Source organism: Oncorhynchus kisutch, linkage group LG12, assembly GCF_002021735.2.
Source record: "Oncorhynchus kisutch isolate 150728-3 linkage group LG12, Okis_V2, whole genome shotgun sequence".
Lineage (NCBI taxonomy): Eukaryota > Metazoa > Chordata > Actinopteri > Salmoniformes > Salmonidae > Oncorhynchus > Oncorhynchus kisutch.
In genome coordinates, this window is record NC_034185.2 from 52,137,640 (window position 1) to 52,157,248 (window position 19,609).

Here is a 19,609-nt window from a genome sequence, read left to right on the forward strand (position 1 = left end):
TCATTCATAAAATGAAATTAATACAATGTATGTTCACATACTAAAACACACAGTATAATTTATGAACTTGACCAGGTAATTGACTCCGACTCCATTGGGCCAATGGTGATGACATCACTGAGCAGGCCAGGACCAGAGACGACATAGTGGAGGTCAGTGGATGGAACAACTAGAAACAGACAGTCAAAAACAAAACAACCAAGCTTAGTCTCCTTGACAACAAGGTGAAGAATATATTTGGTCTGTGGGGACGGGGAGGTGTCGGTATGTGGCGGGAGAGAACAGATTTGGCTAGAGATGTTCCGTCCTGCTCCTATAATTTTGATTCAGAGAGACTGATGGCACCTCAGGTTAACCCTCTAACAGGTGCTGCCTTCAGCCTGCCTTCTATAGGATCTATCAACTGGAACATGGACCCTGCGACAACACAAAACCTCCCTGGCCTTTATCCTCCTCACACTCCCCTAATGTTAAACCAGACCTCAGACAATGCCCGTGGCTCAACACTAAAAGGCTACACAAGACCATTGACAAATGGACAGTAAAGTTGAACTGCAGTTACACTGCAAAATTACTTCATTAAAACATTTTGGATGCATTATAGGCCTTGCATTGCGACCAATGGAGTGGGTGGAGTAGAGTGTTGCTGGCATATAGACCTCAGCCCTCCATGAAATAACACCATATATAGACTCTACAGACTTTAGTGAGTAATCCCAACCCCACTTTTACTTCAACACCTAGAAGTTGTCTCTTTATGCCAATATGTAATTGAAGGCCTATAGTGTATTGCATTGGGACCAATTTTGTGGGTGGAGTAGAAAGTGTTGCTGGACATGAAATAACACCATATAGCTTCTACAGACCCTGGTGAGTAATCTCAACCCCACTTTTACTTCAGCACCTAGAATAGTTCTCTCTAAAAGCCAATATGTATTTAATGTATATTGTATTGCATTGGGGGGACTTATTTGACCTTGGAACATGTTTAAAACCCCAATAAAAAAATGAAAATATCACTTAAATATGATCAAATATGAATCATTGTTCATGTTTAGACAATTACGTTTCACATATCATGAATAAATATAGGTTATTGATACTTTTCTATTACATAGGGAAATTATATTTGGAACATTTATTTGGGAAATTTGCCGAAAACCTGTGACCCGGAAGTACTTTTGGGTGTTGCGACAAGGTGCTGGTGTAAACAGTTACCAATATCAATTTCATCGTTAGAGTTTTACTTTAGACGTTTATTGACACCCTGGAATTCAAAATATGAATAATTTAACTGTATAACAATATATATATACCCCATGTAGTGTTTAATTCGCGTTTGAGACAGGACTTGCTTGATATGTTATCAAGGTAACGCTAGCTAGCTGCTTAGCTAACAATGGCTAACTGTATGGTTTTTCACACTCAAATAGCCTCCATTATGGAGGTGCTAGCGAATGCAGCCGTGTCAGAGATCTGTAAACTCGTAGACGACGACTATACAGTGTTTCGTTTGGAAATAACTCAAAGCCAGAAAGAAAACAGGGCTCTGCGGAGGAAACTACAGCTACTGGAACTAAAGGGGTCACGGGAGCGCATCCTCGCCAGTCGTCCCAGAAGTGTTAAGATCCTCGACCGATACAGAGGAATGGGAAGAGGTACATTTTGCAGAATGCCGAAGCTGCGAGGCCGGTCGCCCGGTTCCGCTCTACGCATGTGTGACTTTAGATTTGTTAACCACATACTGTATATGGTTAACCAGAATTGGGTGTCGGATAGTATATAATAATTCCCCAGATTACTCAACTAGATATCTTGCGCAAAGACACAATATCATATCCTAACCAGATTCTTAATGTACTACATTTCCTGTTATATACTCATTGAAAACAATGTGATGCATGGAACATAATCAATACATAGTATATCAAGAAGTTATAAGAAGTGTTACCGTGCATCCTTGCAAATTGTTGACAGCATCATTAGTGTACAATATACCACTAACCTAACCACCTCTTTTCCTCCAATCACTCTCTCAGGTGAAGGACATCTCACTGGAGGCCACAGGAGCATTGTTAAACCAGCGGGACACAATACATGGAGAGATGACCAATCAATCACTGTTGATGAGGGGAGTGGAATCTCAACCCAGCACCCTATCATGATAGAGGTTAGTGTAATAGTGTTGCAAATGTGTCCCGTTTATTTCAGAAAGGCTCCCCTCAGCTATTATCTGCCAATGCAGAGTTTGTGAGACTTCCCTATGACATTGTTATCCAATTCTTACATGCTGACTACACCGGCCACACGTGTGCGCCTTCGCGCGCATGTTGATTTTGTCCATCCACACCAGACGCGATCAGGACATGCAGTTTGAAATATCAAAGTGAACCAACTATATTAATTATGGGACAGGTCATTACACTGTGAGGGAAGTGTTATGTTTATGTATCAAATCAATGCTACAAAGTATCGAATCAAGGCTACTTTCTACTAACTAATTGGAAAGGTTCATGCAGATGACTGGCTGATCATGTATGGAGGAATCATCACTATCACTGTTCCTCAACTTGGCAATACGCCCAGAATATGGGAACCACCGAGGTATCTCAGTTTCAAGGTCTCAATTTGGAGAGAGAGAAAGCCTTGTGAGGTGGGGATACTTTGCTGCCTCAGGACCTGGACGACTTGCCTTAATAGAAGGAACCATGAATTCTGCTCTGTATCAGAGAATTCTGCAGGAGAATGTCAGGCCAGCCGTCTGTGAGCTGAAGCTGAAGTGCAGCTGGGTCATGCAGCAAGACAATGATCCAAAACACACAATAAAGTCTACATGAAAATGGTTAAAAAGCAACACATATAAAGTTTTGGAATGGCCTAGTCAAAGTCCAGACCTAATCCCAATTGAGATGTGGTGGCAGGACTTGAAACGAGCAGTTCATGCTTGAAAACCCACAAATGTCGCTGAGTTAAAGCATACAAGAGTTGGCCAAAGTTCCTCCACCAGCGAGTGAGAGGTTGATCAACAACTACAGGAAGAATTTGGTTGGTCATTGCAGCTAAAGGTGGTGGCACAACCAGTTATTGAATGTAAGGGGGCAATAACTGTTTCACATAGGGGAATTGGGTGTTGCATAACTTTTTAAAAGCAATAAAATAAGTTTAAAAAAATAAATAATATTTATAAACTCAGGTTCCCTTTATCTAATATTAGGTTTTGGTTGAAGATCTGATAATTCAGTATCAAAGATATGCAAAAATAGAGAATCAGAAAGGGGCAAATCCTTTTTCAAAGGCACTGTAGATACACGCTCTGTTACGATACTGGAAAGATATGTTTTAGAGCTGGGACGGAAAAAAATTCCATGACAAAAATGAAAACACGAATTAGGCAAATAAATTGTCCTTTAAAAACCTGTTTTATATAACATTTTATGTGCTATAACTTGGCAAATCAATACATGTGACTCTGGATGACAACATAATGAGGTTCGTTTCCAACATTAGGTCTGTCTTCCTAAAGAAGTTAAATCCGCTTCATGTTTTGTTTCCTTGCCATGATACTAACGAGTATCGCGGTTCTGGTATTGTCCCGGCCCTAGTTTTAGCTTAAAAATAATCGATGCGAATCAGTTTGATTAGAGAACAATTCGATGTGATTCGGTTCGATGCACAAACATTTGTTGCATAAACACATTCATTTTCCATTCTAAATTAAAATCTGCTGCTGATGGAGCTCATGAACTGGGCCTCTCTGAGCTGGAGCTGACTGTGTGTGTGTCTACATTATGTATGTCTATGGTGTGTGTGTGTGTGTTAGTGGTTCACCCATCCACAATTGCTAATAACCCATCTGCAACCGCCCAACTATATGTGATAAAGTTCAATTCTGAGACCCGACCCTAACCTGCTAATATAGAAAATGCGCTGTAGGCTACAGTCAAAGATGGCGGGAAGATTTTTGGACAGGGGCCTCCCGGGTGGCGCAGTGGTTAAGGGCGCTGTACTGCAGCGCCAGCTGTGCCACCAGAGACTCTGGGTTCGCTCCCAGGCTCTGTCGTAACCCCGGTCGCGGGCGCGGTCTGGGTTAGGGAGGGTTTGGCCGGTAGGGATGTCCTTGTCTCATCGCGCACCAGCGACTCCTGTGGCTTGCTAACCGGGGTAGCCAGGTGCACGGTGTTTCCTCCGACACATTGGTGCGGCTGGCTTCCAGGTTGGATGTGCGCTGTGTTAAGAAGCAGTGCGGGTAGGTTGGGTTAAGTATTGGAGGACGCATGACTTTCAACCTTCGTCTCTCCCGAGCCCGTACAGGAGTTGTAGCGATGAGACAAGATAGTAGCTTCTAACAATTGGATACCACGAAATTGGGGAGAAAGAGGTAAAAAAAAACAATTTTAAAAGATTTTTGGACAGGTGGTGTAGGAATCTTTTGACTCATTTAAATATGTTTCTGCTTATAATTTCCGACATTTTGGCTATTTTGTTAATCAACTTGTCTATAATTAGATACATGCAGCTTCTCTTCTGTCATCGTATGCTACCCTAGAAGACTGAATAAACCCTTGCTCACCAGCATAATGTCAATAAATAATAGAATGTGGACTGCTTTCTGTCATCTCTGCTGCTTTCTGGGAGAAAGTGCAATGTATAAAATAAAAATTGAAATTTTGCACAAAATCTTTCATGTGACAGTTTGTAAGGAAATAGAAAGCTGGGAAAACGATCCAACATGTTTCTGATAAGATTTCAGTTCGGCTTAGATGCATATTTTATGTGGTTGAAATACTATCAGCTTTTATGATGCTGATAAAGATGGCACCTCTGCTGACGGTCCCTAACTGTGCATTTGCATTCTCTCATGTAACCATACCAAACGTAACATACCATTCTAATTTGAGTGTCCCGGATTTACGTTTACTATGTTTCGTCTAGTCTGTGAGACCAGGCTGATGCAGCCTACAGATATAAAAGTATTTAACCCGACCGCCACCCACCCTCCCTTCATCCACACGGATACACCCGTGGGGACTGTGGGTAATGAGCCAACCCCTGCATCACTAGTGTATGTAAAGGATGTATGTCTATTATCTATGTCCTAGGCACCTGATCTGAGCCATAAGGGAGACTAGGTATTTACCACTATCAGATTGGGGGGGTGTCAATGTAGCCTGTTTTTGTCTCCCCACTTTGGTTCTGAAATTACCATCACCCACTAATTAACTTGTCATGTTTGCAGATTAAGTGTTTGAGCTCATAATGTATCAATATTGATCGTTTACAAATGAGCTATGACATATCCAAAGTTGTGCTATAAATTAATTGGCTTTCACCCCCCATCTAAAAAACAAATGCAGTGCGCCAGATTGCTGTCCTTGTTCTGAAATGGTTAACTTTACCCAGTATATCTAAAAATGACCATATATACTGATTGTTTGAAGCAAAACTACTAAAACTATTGCTGATGGTGAACCTGAACAATCGAAACTCAGATCTATTGTAAAGCCCCCGTTCAGTAGCTTAACTAGGCTACTGATATTTCCTGGGGTTGTTCGGCATGCAAGCTGACTTGTAGACCAATGACTGCCAACACGGGTACATTCTTAGTTCGACACTGAAGAGAGGACGCATCGGTTGTGACAAAAGAGGAGGTATGGTAAGGTAGAAAGACAGTAACATGTTAGTGAATCTGCGATTTGTAATGTTTGAATGGACTTTCTGACCGACGCGTTGACCGAACAATGGGTGCGGACCAATGCAATTGTATCTGAAACATTTTAATTGGGACCGATGCGTTTTGGTTGAATAGTTACATCCCTACCGATTCTAGTCATGAATTATAACCTCTCTTCTTGTATCAGTCTGCAGATCCTGGGGTCAAGCATGAGAGGTCTGAACGAGAGCCACAACACATTAGAGACATCCAGACTGTAGCAGCGGTTGGAGTGATGACCCCTGTAGACACTGAGGGCCTTACCACTGCCGTGCCCCAGCCCAGGACCCGATGCAGCATCACGGAGGTCAGTGGAACGCTGAACGCCGTCCTCAAGTCAGAGACCGACACAGAGACTTTAACTGTAACACAAAGGCTCTTACACACAGGATCTGACCACAGATCAGACCCAGAGAGACTGGGGCCACTGGGCTGTCCTGCTCCCGGCTCAGAGTATTTACTTTACAGTAACTCGAGCGTGAGGATGGTTCATTCCCATCCAGACTCAGGTGACGTGTTAGAGACTGGTAATGATCCATCTTGTTCTTACACTACAGAGATGGACCCTGGCAACATATCCTTGGGTTTAGAGACACAGACTGATCTGTCTACAGGGGACTGGAACCGGTACAGTAGTAGTGTATACTCTGAAGGGTGCCTAGATAAAAAAGGGGAGGATTTAGTTTTAGATGAGGTGACTGTGAAAGTGGAGGGCGACATTCCTCCCACATGGAATGCAGATAGTCACCTAGGAGACAAAAACTCACAGGGCAGAGGTTTCATAGATTACAGAGGAAGCTTAGAGACAAATCCAAATGTCACGACCCACTCCCCTTTATCCGTGCTCAGGGATCACAACCCAGTGTCCACGTCGATGGGGCATTCCGATTCACACAGCCGCATCCTTTTCGATCAGGTATTGAACTCAAACGACAAGGCTAGAGCTCAGGCTCAGGGAGGGGAAGCCACATCAGGCAGTAGTAAAGAGAAACGGTTCCTCTGCATGTTCTGTAAGAAAGGCTTCAGCTGCCCCCAGACAGTGGAGATCCACCAGAGGGTCCACACAGGGGAGAAACCCTTCAGCTGTACCCAGTGTCCTATGCGCTTCACACAGGCTGGTGACCTGAAGAGGCACCACAGGGTCCACACAGGGGAGAAACCCTACAGCTGCCCGCAGTGTCACATCCACTTCACCCAGGCTAGCAGCCTGAAGAGGCACCTGAAGGTCCACACAGGAGAAAGGCTGTTCACCTGTACACACTGCGGGAAGAGGTTCTCAGAGAGGAGCATCCTCAGGTTACACCAGCAGAAAAACCATTCCAATGTATAGGTTAAGTTTAGATCAGTGTTGTCCGCAGAAAATATCCACTGATGTATTTGGAAGAATGAGAGTAACAGATTTCAGTGTTGAATATTCCTGAATAGAATATTGCATCCAGACATTGTGTGATATATGAGCCTAAAGTCTGTAATATATTGTGTTTGTACTTTGTAGGCTATATGATGTTCACAAATGCCCATTTCATTACTTCCATTCAACTACTTAAAAAAAAAGTAATGAATTAGAAAAATGTATGCAGTTTGTCAACTTCATGCAGATCTTTTGTTGAGGCGTGTGGTTTTCATATGGTGTATTTAAACCTTGTTTACATTTAGTAAACACAAAATGGGACTTTTCATTCTTTCATTGAGACTCTTTAATATACATCACATCTGATCTCACCCTATTCTGCATACACCCAACAGTGCTTTATAACCATTATACACTTACTAAATATACCTACACACTAACAAACACCCCGTAGTCTATTAGACCAACAAACACCCTGTGGTCTATTAGACCAACAAACACCCCGTAGTCTATTAGACCCACCCCGTAGTCTATTAGACCTGTTAGACTACAGGGTGTTTGTTAGTCTAATAGACTACAGGGTGTTTGTTGGTCTAATAGACTTCAGGGTGTTTGTTGGTCTAATAGACTACATGGTGTGTTAGTGTACTAGACTACAGGGTGTTTGTTGGTCTAACAAACACCCTGAAGTCTATTACACTAACAAACAATCTGTAGTCTATTAGACAACAAACACCCTGTAGTCTATTACACTAACAAACACCTACTGATGCTGACTTAACTAATCATAGCTGACATATTATTTTACCCACATTATCCTATTTATGTCCACCATGATGGGTTTAACAACAATGAAGTCATTCTGTAACAACAATGAAGTCCTTCTGTAACTACAGTATAGGACTCAAACGTAGTTGGGATGGGTAACTCTCCAGGCCATACTTGCAAAAATGAGAAAAAGGTTCAGTTTAAGCCACCACCTGATGAGGTTAGTAGGTTATCATAGGGCTAAATCTGCAAGCTTATGTACAGTGGGGCAAAAAACGTATTTAGTCAGCCACCAATTGTGCAAGTTCTCCCACTTAAGATGAGAGGCCTGTAATTTTCATCATAGGTACACTTCAACTATGACAGACAAAATGAGGGGAAAAAATCCAGAAAATCACATTGTAGGATTTTTAATGAATTTATTTGCAAATTATGGTGGAAAATAAGTATTTGGTCACCTACAAACAAGCAAGATTTCTGGCTCTCACAGACCTGTAACTTCTTCTTTAAGAGTCTCCTCTGTCCTCCACTCGTTACCTGTATTAATGGCACCTGTTTGAACTTGTTATCAGTATAAAAGACACCTGTCCACAACCTCAAACAGTCACACTCCAAACTCCACTATGGCCAAGACCAAAGAGCTGTCAAAGGACACCAGAAACAAAAATTGTAGACCTACACCAGGCTGGGAAGACTGAATCTGCAATAGGTAAGCAGCTTGGTTTGAAGAAATCAACTGTGGGAGCAATTATTAGGAAATGGAAGACATACAAAGACCACTGATAATCTCCCTCGATCTGGGGCTCCACGCAAGATCTCACCCCGTGGGGTCAAAATGATCACAAGAATGGTGTGCAAAAATCCCAGAACCACACGGGGGGACCTAGTGAATGACCTGCAGAGAGCTGGGACCAAAGTAATACAGCCTACCATCAGTAACACACTATGCCGCCAGGGACTCAAATCCTGCAGTGCCAGACGTGTCCCCCTGCTTAAGCCAGTACATGTCCAGGCCCATCTGAAGTTTGCTAGAGAGCATTTGGATGACTCAGAAGAAGATTGGGAGAATGTCAGATGAAACCAAAATATAACTTTTTGGTAAAAACTAAACTCGTCCTGTTTGGAGGACAAAGAATGCTGAGTTGCATCCAAAGAACACCATACCTACTGTGAAGCATGGGGGTGGAAACATCATGCTTTGGGGCTGTTTTTCTGCAAAGGGACCAGGACGACTGATCCGTGTAAAGGAAAGAATGAATGGGGCCATGTATCGTGAGATTTTGAGTGAAAACCTCCTTCCATCAGCAAGGGCATTGAAGATTAAACGTGGCTGGGTCTTTCAGCATGACAATGATCCCAAACACACCGCACGGGCAACGAAGGAGTGGCTTCGTAAGAAGCATTTCAAGGTCCTGGAGTGGCCTAGCCAGTCTCCAGATCTCAACCCCATAGAAAATATTTGGAGGAGTTGAAAGTCCGGGTTGCCCAGCAACAGCCCCAAAACATCACTGCTCTAGAGGAGATCTGCATGGAGGAATGGGCCAAAATACCAGCAACAGTGTGTGAAAACCTTGTGAAGACTTACGGAAAATGTTTGACCTCTGTCATTGCCAACAAAGGGTATACAACAAAGTATTGAGATAAACTTTTGTTATTGACCAAATACTTATTTTCCACCATAATTTGCAAATAAATTTATAAAAAATCCTACAATGTGATTTTCTGGATTTTTTTTCTTCTCATTTTGTCTGTCATAGTTGAAGTGTACCTATGATGAAAATGACAGGCCTCTCATCTTTTTAAGTGGGAGAACTTGCACAATTGGTGGCTGACTAAATACTTTTTTGCCCCACTGTAATGGGAACAGCTAACATGTAGCCTTTGCTCACGTGCCACTACGTCAACGACTTTAATTGGCTGTTGCTTAAACCTTTTCTAATATTCGTAAGTATGGCCCCAACATGTTTAAAGTGTGTTTATTATACGTGTGTGCGACTGTGTGTGTATACGTACCTGAGGGATACTATGTCGGTGTAATCTGTATCACCTGTCACTTCCAGGAGGAGGAGGTTCCAGAGGTGCTGCTGGTGAAGGAGGAGGGGTGTGAGGAGAGTCTGGGGAACCCTGAGGGGACCATGGTCATGGAGGACAACCAGACTACACCTCCTCCTGAAACCACAGAGGAACCAACTGAGCAGCACAGGACCACATACAGTCTCACTGAGGTGAGCCAACTGTAAACTACTGTCTGAATGGTATTAGGTCAGGGCCCGTATCCACAAAGCCTCTGAGAAGGAGTGCCGATCTAGGAACAGTTTTGCCTTTGAGATCATAATAACACTATGTAGACAGGTGGGGACAAGGGCCCGTAGTTATCTAACTGCCTGAAAATTCTCAGTGACACATATTTGGTCCTACTTTTACGCGTAGGAGTAAGAGCATGTTATCAACATTCCTATGACTTAAAAGTACTCATATCTCAGGGTGTATTTAAGAGAGCTCAATAGGTGTCTTAACCGGTTAGGAGTTGCCACTTTACCCTTCTTGGCAACAGTGTAACAGTGATGATTTGGGTCCATCACAGACCGTCAAACCCAGATGGCACTTAAAGCACCTCAAATCAAAGGTTCGTTTTCCCACCACTCTATGCCAGATTATTTTTTAAAAACATGCTGCCGTCATCCAATTCGCTGGTTTTCCGGGAGTTGTTGGCGTCATTGTTTATGCCCACATCAAAAACCATTGCCCTCCATGGATGAGGACACATTCATCAATCGAAAGCGGTACCACAGTATTAACACAAGTGTTTTTTTTAATGCAGACTAAAAGATTCTTGATGTTGTAGCCAACTGGCCTGGGTCTTCACGACTCCAGAGTGCTCAGTGAGAGCGGCCTCAACATGCTGTTTGAGCGAAATGTTGTTCCCTTGGATGTCACTTTCTTGGTGACAAGGGGTACCCCCAGATAAGGTGGCTGCTAAACCCCTTTTCTACGACCTCTCCCCGGGGCTCAGCTCAATTATAACAGGTGAGGCAATAGGCCAAACATTTAATTTACTTGGCTACAGAATACAGTGGGCTTTATCTCAGTGTAATTAAAATTTGAATCCACATAAAATGACATGTAAATATTGTTTTATCTGAGGGATCACACGGAGCCTGGTAGAAAGGGGAATAGGCCAGTGGAAGAGGAGATTTCATGTTCTCCATGGAGAGGTGCGTCACAGCCCAAGCAAGGATGGTCTGTCGCATAATAATGGCTTCTTCAATATTGAACGACATCTGCAAACTACGGCTCATCCGTCTACCTCCCGACGATGGACAATCTGAAACTGACGATGACAACAGTGACTATGGCGATGATGATGCAAGCCCCAGTGCCATAGGTGGACAGGGAACGCTTTTCCACCAGCACTTTACCAACCTTCACTTTAGGTAGGCTCGCATAACAATCTCCACACTTCGTTTTGCCGTTTTGTCAGCGCAGGAGAATGGTCTCGTAGAACCCAATATCTAGCTACAGAACATTAAGCTATTGGAATGGGAGAGCATCATACAGATATGCAGGGTTGGGTAGGTTACTTTCTAAATGTAATCCGTTAGTTACTAGTTACCTGTCCAAAATCGTAATCAGTAACGTAATTTTTGGATTACCCAAACTCAGTAACGTAATCTGATTACACACAGTTACTTTTAGATTACTTTCCACTAAAGCGTTAATAGATGAAGACAACAATGTATGTTAGCAATTGAACCACATCTATTGCAGGATAAATCAATGTTAAAGTTTACACATCTGGCCATATATGGATGTGAAATTTTACTTTACGAATTGGTTATGTAGGCTTCTTCTAACCCACCGCTTTCTACTACTACATATAATAATACGATTAAATTATATCTTTACATTAAAGATTACATTAAATTACATTAAAAACCAAAGTCTATCAGAATTACAGTCATTCCAATAAATGTTATTACCCCTTAATCTTCAAGAATGGGACTTTAAATATGGAAGTATAGATTTGCCAAATTGTTTTACCTGAGCATAACCCCAAAAATAAGGACTTATTAGCCAGCCCTACTATGTTTGATTTTGTTGTCATGGAGGACTGATTGGGCTCATTGATTCGAGTTGAAAAATTAAAAGCTGTGCTCATGGAATGTTATGCTTTGAGCCCTACTGAAAAGTTATATTTACATGTGAAAAATGAATGCCTTATGCTGCATTTGCTATTGGCCTATTGTTTAAATTTTTGTTGGTGACACTTTGATTCCTTGATAATATGCAGCTGTTTAAAGGGCAAATCCACAGAACGATGACAAAATGGTTGCCCCGCCTCTGTTTTGGTAAAAAAAAAAAGCTGCGGGATGGGCCTGGAGAAATATAACCACTGTCAGAATAATAGACAGAGCTACGGATGCAAGGACTGACCATCGATGACATCAAAATTGTTTTAACCATGTTATGAGGCTATAGTGTTTGTTTACATTTACAATGTTTGCAAACATTGGAGAAAACAAGCTTATATTTGGGCTTTTCATGGAGTGTGACACTTGAACTAAGCTCATGAGGCATTTATAAGTGATATTCTTTAAGAATAAATGGATATATATATATCCATTGAAAGTTCAAAAATTGACGTAGCAACTACAGATTGCCCCTTTAAGTCTATCAAAAGTGTGCAAGTTTGAGCATATGTCCATTGGGCCTATGGATTTATTTATTTTATCAGCATGAATTAGATTGAGCAATATAAGCCCCAATTGTATTCCATAGGCTGGGATCCACACTATGCAGCTGTTGCAAGAGCGCATTTTCTCACTGGCTGTCTACTGGTTTAAAAAACAATGATTGATAGGCAGCTTAAACGTCTTGAATTCAACCATTATTGGGTTAAAATACACATTTAGATCTGTGAACAGCCATCCACAACAACCACAATCCATAAGTGGCAAATAGCTAAATGAGATTCACATCAATGCGCAAGCGTTTATTCAAATTGGATAATATTTGGGTGGCGACAGCAGTCGCACCATTACAAGCTATAGCTTTGACTGTAGCCTACAAAAGGCCTATTCCTGCTTGTCACATATACTCCCTCTCCGGCCTCTAGGTCATCAGGCTGCTGATTATTCCGCACACCTGTCACAATCGTCTCGCGCACCTGCGGCTCATGACACTCACCTGGACTCCATCACCTCCTTGATTATCTTCCCTATATCTATCACCTCCCTTGGTTCTTTCTTCGGGTGTTATTGACTCTGTTTTCATGTCGGTGCGTTGTTTGTGTTGGTTTTATTTATTAAAACACTCACTCCCTGAACTTGCTTCCCGATTCTCAGCGCACTCGTTACACTGCGCTTTTCCTGCGATCCATCAAACACATTTAGTGTGTGCTAAGTTTTCCGCAAACAATTTGTTCAAAATATAAATGTGAATAAAGTGTTTTGAAATTCAACATTAAGCTTAAATCCTATTGTGCTGATCGGTGACCCTCAACAGCGCAGCGTCTTGCTAATCTCCAATGCTCGAGATGTTCACTTTTGAGCCCTTCAGGTAGTTAAACACATTCCGCTATGGCACTGAGGTGTTTACGTGGAGGGCCACCTCCTGAATGCAGACAATACCCATTAGACAACAAAATAGTCAACTTTACAGCGTGCATAACATAGCAACTGAATTTAGGTGTACCTGTTTTTGCCAACTTCTGAAGGGAAATGGAAATCTCCAACCTACATTTTGATAGGATGGTATACCAGCGTTGTTCACATTCGTCAGGAGTTCTTATAGAAAAATGGAATGTGCTGTTTCAGATATGGCCCTTGATAATAATTTTGTATTTCTCATCTTGCTCTGCAAGTAAAATACTTTCCTCATCCCGCCAGTTTTATTTCCATCTGTGAGACAGATGTTAATCATTTTCTATCAAACTAATTGGATGAGTTAGATGAGCCTCTTTCTCTCACCACAGTGGTCATGCGCCGGTGTGCCTGTGCGTATTATTAAACCTAAGTAGGACTAATAGCCAATATTATATTGATATTAATGTTGCTTAATTGTATCAGTCTTGTTTTTGGAAATGTGGAATATCCTCAGTGTGCCCTTTTTCGACCCCCAAAAATACAAAACGTCATCACACTTTCACTTAACGGATCTTCTCATGTCGTAAAAACGTGCTGAGATCAACTCATAAAATTAACCCCTACTCATCGCTGAGAGTAGGGGAGAGACGCTTATAACTACCTTTTTAGGTCCTATTCTGAGCAGTGTGTAAATTAGGTCACAGTCGATTCCTATGAGTCATTTTGAGAGGCTTGATAACTACGGCCCCTGATCAGCACTTCCACTCTGAGACTCTGGACCCTTATCCACAAAGATTCTCAGAAAGGGTCTTAGGATTCTTCTGTCAAACTGTTTTCAGACAATAAAAAGCTCCCAGCTCAGAGAAGGTTTTAGGCATTTTAACAACAATGTGTTATTCCGTTTAAATAACATGAAGTCGATTCATGAAATAATCGAATGTAAAAATACACTGAGTGTGCAAAACATTAAGAACAACTCCCTAATATTGAGTTTGTTAGGGCCTGGACTACAAGGTATCAAAAGTGTTCCATAGGGATGCTGGCCCATGTTGACTCCAATGCTTCCCTGTTGTGTCAAGTTGGCTGGATGTCCTTTTGGTGGTGGACCATTCTTGATACAGACAGGAAACTGTATTTATCAAATTATACCCCTTCAAAAGGCACTTCAATATTTTGTCTTGCCCATTCACCCTCTGAATGGCACACATACACAATCCATGTCTCAAGGCTTAATTTGTGTTTTACTTGTCTCCTCCCCTTCAACTACAATGATTGAAGTGGATTTAACAAGTAACATCAATAACGGTCATATCTTTCACTTGGTCAGTCTGTCATGGAAAGAGCAAGTGTTAGTATTTAGACATATGTGATTTAGACCTTGTGAAATCATTGTCAAACGCGTAAGAAATACTGTTGCATGTAGGTCTAGATTATTTCTGGATTGATCCTTTAGAAATATCAAAACATTATTTCAACAACTCTAAAGCAATTTCCTGTCTATGGCACCAGAACCACTGACTCGCTGCCTTTTTCTATAATCAAGACACCTGCTGGTAACTCTTAACTGGTTAGGACAGCTCAAGAGGTTTCCTAAATATCGGTCATCTAGATGACTAAAGAGGCTTCAAGCATAGCTTTTATTTTTACCCATAAGAGTAAAATGTATCTATTCCCTGCACTTATGACCAATTTTCTACTCTGAGACTTTGTTGATGTGGCCCCTGGTCTTTATTCATTTTGTCTTAAGTGAGGGATCATGCCTTTGAAGTATCAAACCATTAAAGAGTGTCAGGTAGTCAAATCAACTAACACATTTGCATAGTATCACATCAACTAACATGCTTGCATTGTACTCATAGCAATCCCTCATTGCCCAATCAGAAGATGCTTCATAGCAGGGTGCTCATATCAGATTTCTTGATCCAACATCCTCTCACTCTGTATCTCTTACAGTCAGTAGACATGGAGGATGGGAAGCCTGACCTGCTGCTGGTCAAAGAGGAGACAATAGAAGAAGGACCAGAGATCATTGATCTGCTGAGTGGACTAAAGATGGGGGCGCAAGGTAAGGGAGAAATACACAGCCTACATACAGTAATAGATCTTAAATGGGAAAAGTTATGCACCTGCCTATTTTATATTATTCTTCATTCATAAAATGAAATCAATACAACTTATGTTTATATACAAAAACACACATTATAATGTATGAACTTCACCAGGTAATTGACAAAATGTAGTGTTCTCTGCCATGTTTGTAAAGTCTATTTTGTAACCTCTTCCTGCAGGTGGTTGGCTGGAGGCTAACAGAGGAGACTGGGCTGCCATCTTGGATTCCCAGACCCAGACTGGTGCACCCAAGGGCTCAGGGGACAACATCACTGAGCAGGCCAGGACCAGAGGCGACATAGTGGAGATCAGTGGATGGGACAGTGTCCTCAACTCTGGAGTGGTGAACAACACCTTGAACCAAAACCAGAAACAGACAGTCGAACACAAAACAACAACCAAACTCAGTCTCCATGACAACAGACTGGCTGAGACCAGGGCGAGGTGTAGATTTGGTCTGCAGGGACCGGGAGGTGTCCTTATGCGGCGGGACAGAACAGACACAGACTCATCCAGCGATGCTCCGTCCTGCTCCTATAGTTGTGATTCAGAGAGACTAATGGTGCCTCAGGTTAACCCCCTAACAGGTGCAGCCTTCAGTCTGCCTTCTGTAGGATCTATCAACTGGAACATGGACCCTGCGACAACACAGACACTCCCTGGCATTTGTCCTCCTCACAGTCTCCTAATGTTAAACCAGACCTCAGACAATGCTAGTGGCTCAACACTAAATGGCTACACAAGCCCATTGACAAATGACAGTAGTAGTAACGCTATCAGCAGATCTGGTGGCAAAGAGAAGCGCTTCCCGTGTTCGTTCTGTGGGAAAGCCTTCAGTTTCCCCAAACAGGTGGAGATCCACCAGAGGATGCACACGGGGGAGAAACCATTCAGCTGTCATCTTTGCCGGGCTAGTTTCTCCCAGTTGTCCAACCTGAAGAGGCACCAGAGGGTTCACACTGGGGAGAAGCCTTACAGCTGCCCCCAGTGTGAGAAGAGGTTCTCCCACCAGCACCATCTGAAGATACACCTGAAGGTCCACATGGGGGAAAGGTCTGTACGCACTGGGGAAAGAGTGTTCTCGGAGAGGAGTTATCTCAGGATACACCAGCAGAAAATGCACACGGACAACGTATAGTGAGTGTTAAAGGAATAATTATTTTATTTAGCGCTTTTCATACAGTATCTCACTTTTAAAAACAGACAAAAACAAAAAGTGTGTCTTCTCCTTCAGGGTCCTGTCTAATGCCTGGGCTCATAGAAAGCCTGGACCTGGGTCTAGCCTTCCTCAGTTACCTCATGGTTACACAACTAATACAGACAGGGTCAGGATTGGTGTTCACAAGAGGTACCTAGCCTGTAACACAGCACACAATCCCAACAACACCCAAACAATGGCTAGAGGTCAAGGAGGGAGCTCAAAGACTAACCATCTGAGGGTGGTGGCTCTGGCCTCCTCTGGTGTCATTGGATTACAACACGCGAGGCCGAGCATGAGGACGGATGCTGACAAGACATACGCCTGCCCCAGGTGTGGGAAGCACTTCGCTAAGACTAAATATATGAACCAGCACCAGAACGTTCACACTAAGGAGGCCTTTCAAGTGCAAGCTATATTACAAGAGCTTCTCATTCCTGAGTAGCCTTATTAGACATAGGAGTGTCCACAATGGGGAGAAATTGTAGCAGTGTGGCTTGAGATATATACAAGGGATATCTTGGAACTATTCTTTAGCTGTTAATTATAGTCATCATGTGAAGTGTCTTGGGCTAAGAGGGTAATTAACCATATAACATTCATTAAACCTTTGTTAACTTGTCATTTAAAATAGGCTTGTGTACCTGTTTTTAGAGAGACTAGGTTAGAATAAGGACAGTTTAATTTTTACCTTACTGAGGTGATGTAGATGGAATAAAGTGATATTATTATATATTCTAACACACTTTTTTCTAAACTAGTCTGCTCTCTGCTTGAAAGATACTGATCATAGGAGATTTGATGTGTAGTGTTATAAGCAGTACCGCATTTCAAAGAACAGCATAAATCACTTTCATTTAACCACACCCTTTGAGCTATGACGCCAACCAATAAGATACTTTCTCTTCGGTGTAACGGAAGTGGGTGTGGCTAGGCGACATGGCAGAAGCAGATGTGGAACTGAAATCGAATGGCGTCGGAGAAAAGGATGAGTGGACTTTTGTCCAAAAGAATGGGATAAGGAGAAAATATGTCTAGTTTTGATCATATCCCCACTGTATCTGGTAAGACTGCGGGTTTTGGAAAAACAATGTATGCCAGACTTGGTGAATCCGTTTCCATTTAGTGTGTTTCTAGTGATCAGAAAATATGAATATAGTCTATCTTGCATTGATGTGTCACCTGTCAAAGGAGTCATTTTTGGAGTCTTGGAAGAAGTCGACATTGCTCTACTGAAGAATGAATCTTGTGGTAAATGGCATGAAAGAGAAGATTTTGTCTGTTCTTAGGATTTTTATGTGGAGTGTCTCCCTACCCGAGTGCAGCTGGGATGTGTACTATTCTGTGAGAGCCTTTATATACTTCTTAATAAACTCAAATGGATAAGTTAAGTCAAAGTTAAATGTTTTTTCAAACAATCCGGGGGGGAAAGCCATATTACAACCTGTGTGATGATTGCGTTGTCTGCTCTATAACCTGTTAGTTCATAGGCCTATATATCACAGTGTCAAGGCATAAGGCCGAGACAATAAGAAGACACAGTGGCAGAATAAATTCAACCACACCTTTGTTTCATCACAAAACTGGAGAGTAACATCTATCCCGTGAAGTTAACAAAACACATGACCATGCTGGTCAAGCAAGTAAATGTTTCCGACATTGTCGGACTTCTAAACAACTACTGATTTAGAATCACGGAAAATTACCGCAAAGGAAACAGGTACTGCCTCCACTATTCCAGCACCATTTAAACTCCAATCAACGTGGTACTGATTTCTGTGCGTGCGTGCGTGCGTTGACTCACCCTACTTGAAAAGAATCACCAATGCCGCCATCTTCTTTCATGTTGCCTAAACGGTCTATGACTGTTATACAGTACACACTTTACGTTTGTTGTCCTAGGCTACCCGGCTAAAATACTTGGTAACTAGCCTAACTTCCTTTCATGGGAGACGATGCACTAGGCCAGCTAGTTAACATTACCCTACTTATTGAACTTCCATCCAAACGTAGTTTTTAAGAGAGCAGAGTTGGAGACTTGCAATTTCTCTTGAGATACGTTTTATAGCATACTTTTTAGGAGTGGGACGGATTTCAGTAGGAGACAAATATGGGTAATCAATATTGATTTATACGCAATGTAGTAAACTATAGCCTAATCATATTTTAAAAGTACATTTGCTTGTAAAGAACTGCCCCGTGCTTCTCCGCCCATAGGCAATAGCCTACTCTATTGTATTACACGTGTACCTGATCTCGCACGTATGGCTACTGAACTTGAAGCAGCAGCAAGAATGATGGCAGCGGACACTTGCACTTTCTCTTGAGCTAGGTTTTGCATATAGCCTACATTTTAGGACGACGATGTGCAGGCAGACAAATACATTGGTAGCCTAATCAATATTTATTGAAAACCAAAAGGTACAACGCTCACCCCCCATGGTAGCCTGTGCGCGCCTTTTTCCTTTTCAATTGTGATCACATTTTTTGATTGCACCTCGACTCACGTTGGTTGAGGGCTTTCCATTATCTTTCCATTATCAATATTTATTTACAGACACTGTAGTAAACTATAGTCTAATCATATTTAAATTACTTTCGTTGGAAATATAAATACCACGTGATCCCCCCTCTATGCATAGGCAGCCTACTCTATGTCAATGAGACCACACAAAAATATAAACGCAACATGCAACAATTTCAAATATTTTATTGAGTTACAGTTCATAGAAGAAAATCAGTCGATTGAAATAAACGAATTATGCCTTAATCTATGGATGTTACATTGGGGCGCAGCCATGGGCGGGCTTTGGCCCACCCACTGGGGAGCCTCGATACACGTGGTCTGAGGTTGTGAGGCCGGTTGGGCATACGGCCTAATTCTCTAA

At 42.1% G+C, this 19,609-nt stretch overlaps 1 protein-coding gene across 2 annotated transcripts; it reads left to right on the plus strand.

Moving 5' to 3' along the window:
* Positions 1-1,176: 1,176 nt before the first annotated feature.
* Positions 1,177-18,107, plus strand: LOC109901206 (uncharacterized). Of its 2 annotated transcripts, XM_031836587.1 has the most exons (7): positions 1,177-1,658; positions 2,040-2,170; positions 5,859-6,017; positions 9,890-10,054; positions 15,368-15,479; positions 15,703-16,660; positions 16,758-18,107. In XM_031836587.1, coding segments are annotated over exons 1-7 (1,785 nt in total). In that variant the 5' UTR covers positions 1,177-1,399; the 3' UTR covers positions 16,759-18,107. The 2 variants fall into 2 exon arrangements, with proteins under 2 accessions (XP_031692447.1, XP_031692446.1); XM_031836586.1 differs by having other exon boundaries at positions 15,703-18,107.
* Positions 18,108-19,609: the final 1,502 nt, after the last annotated feature.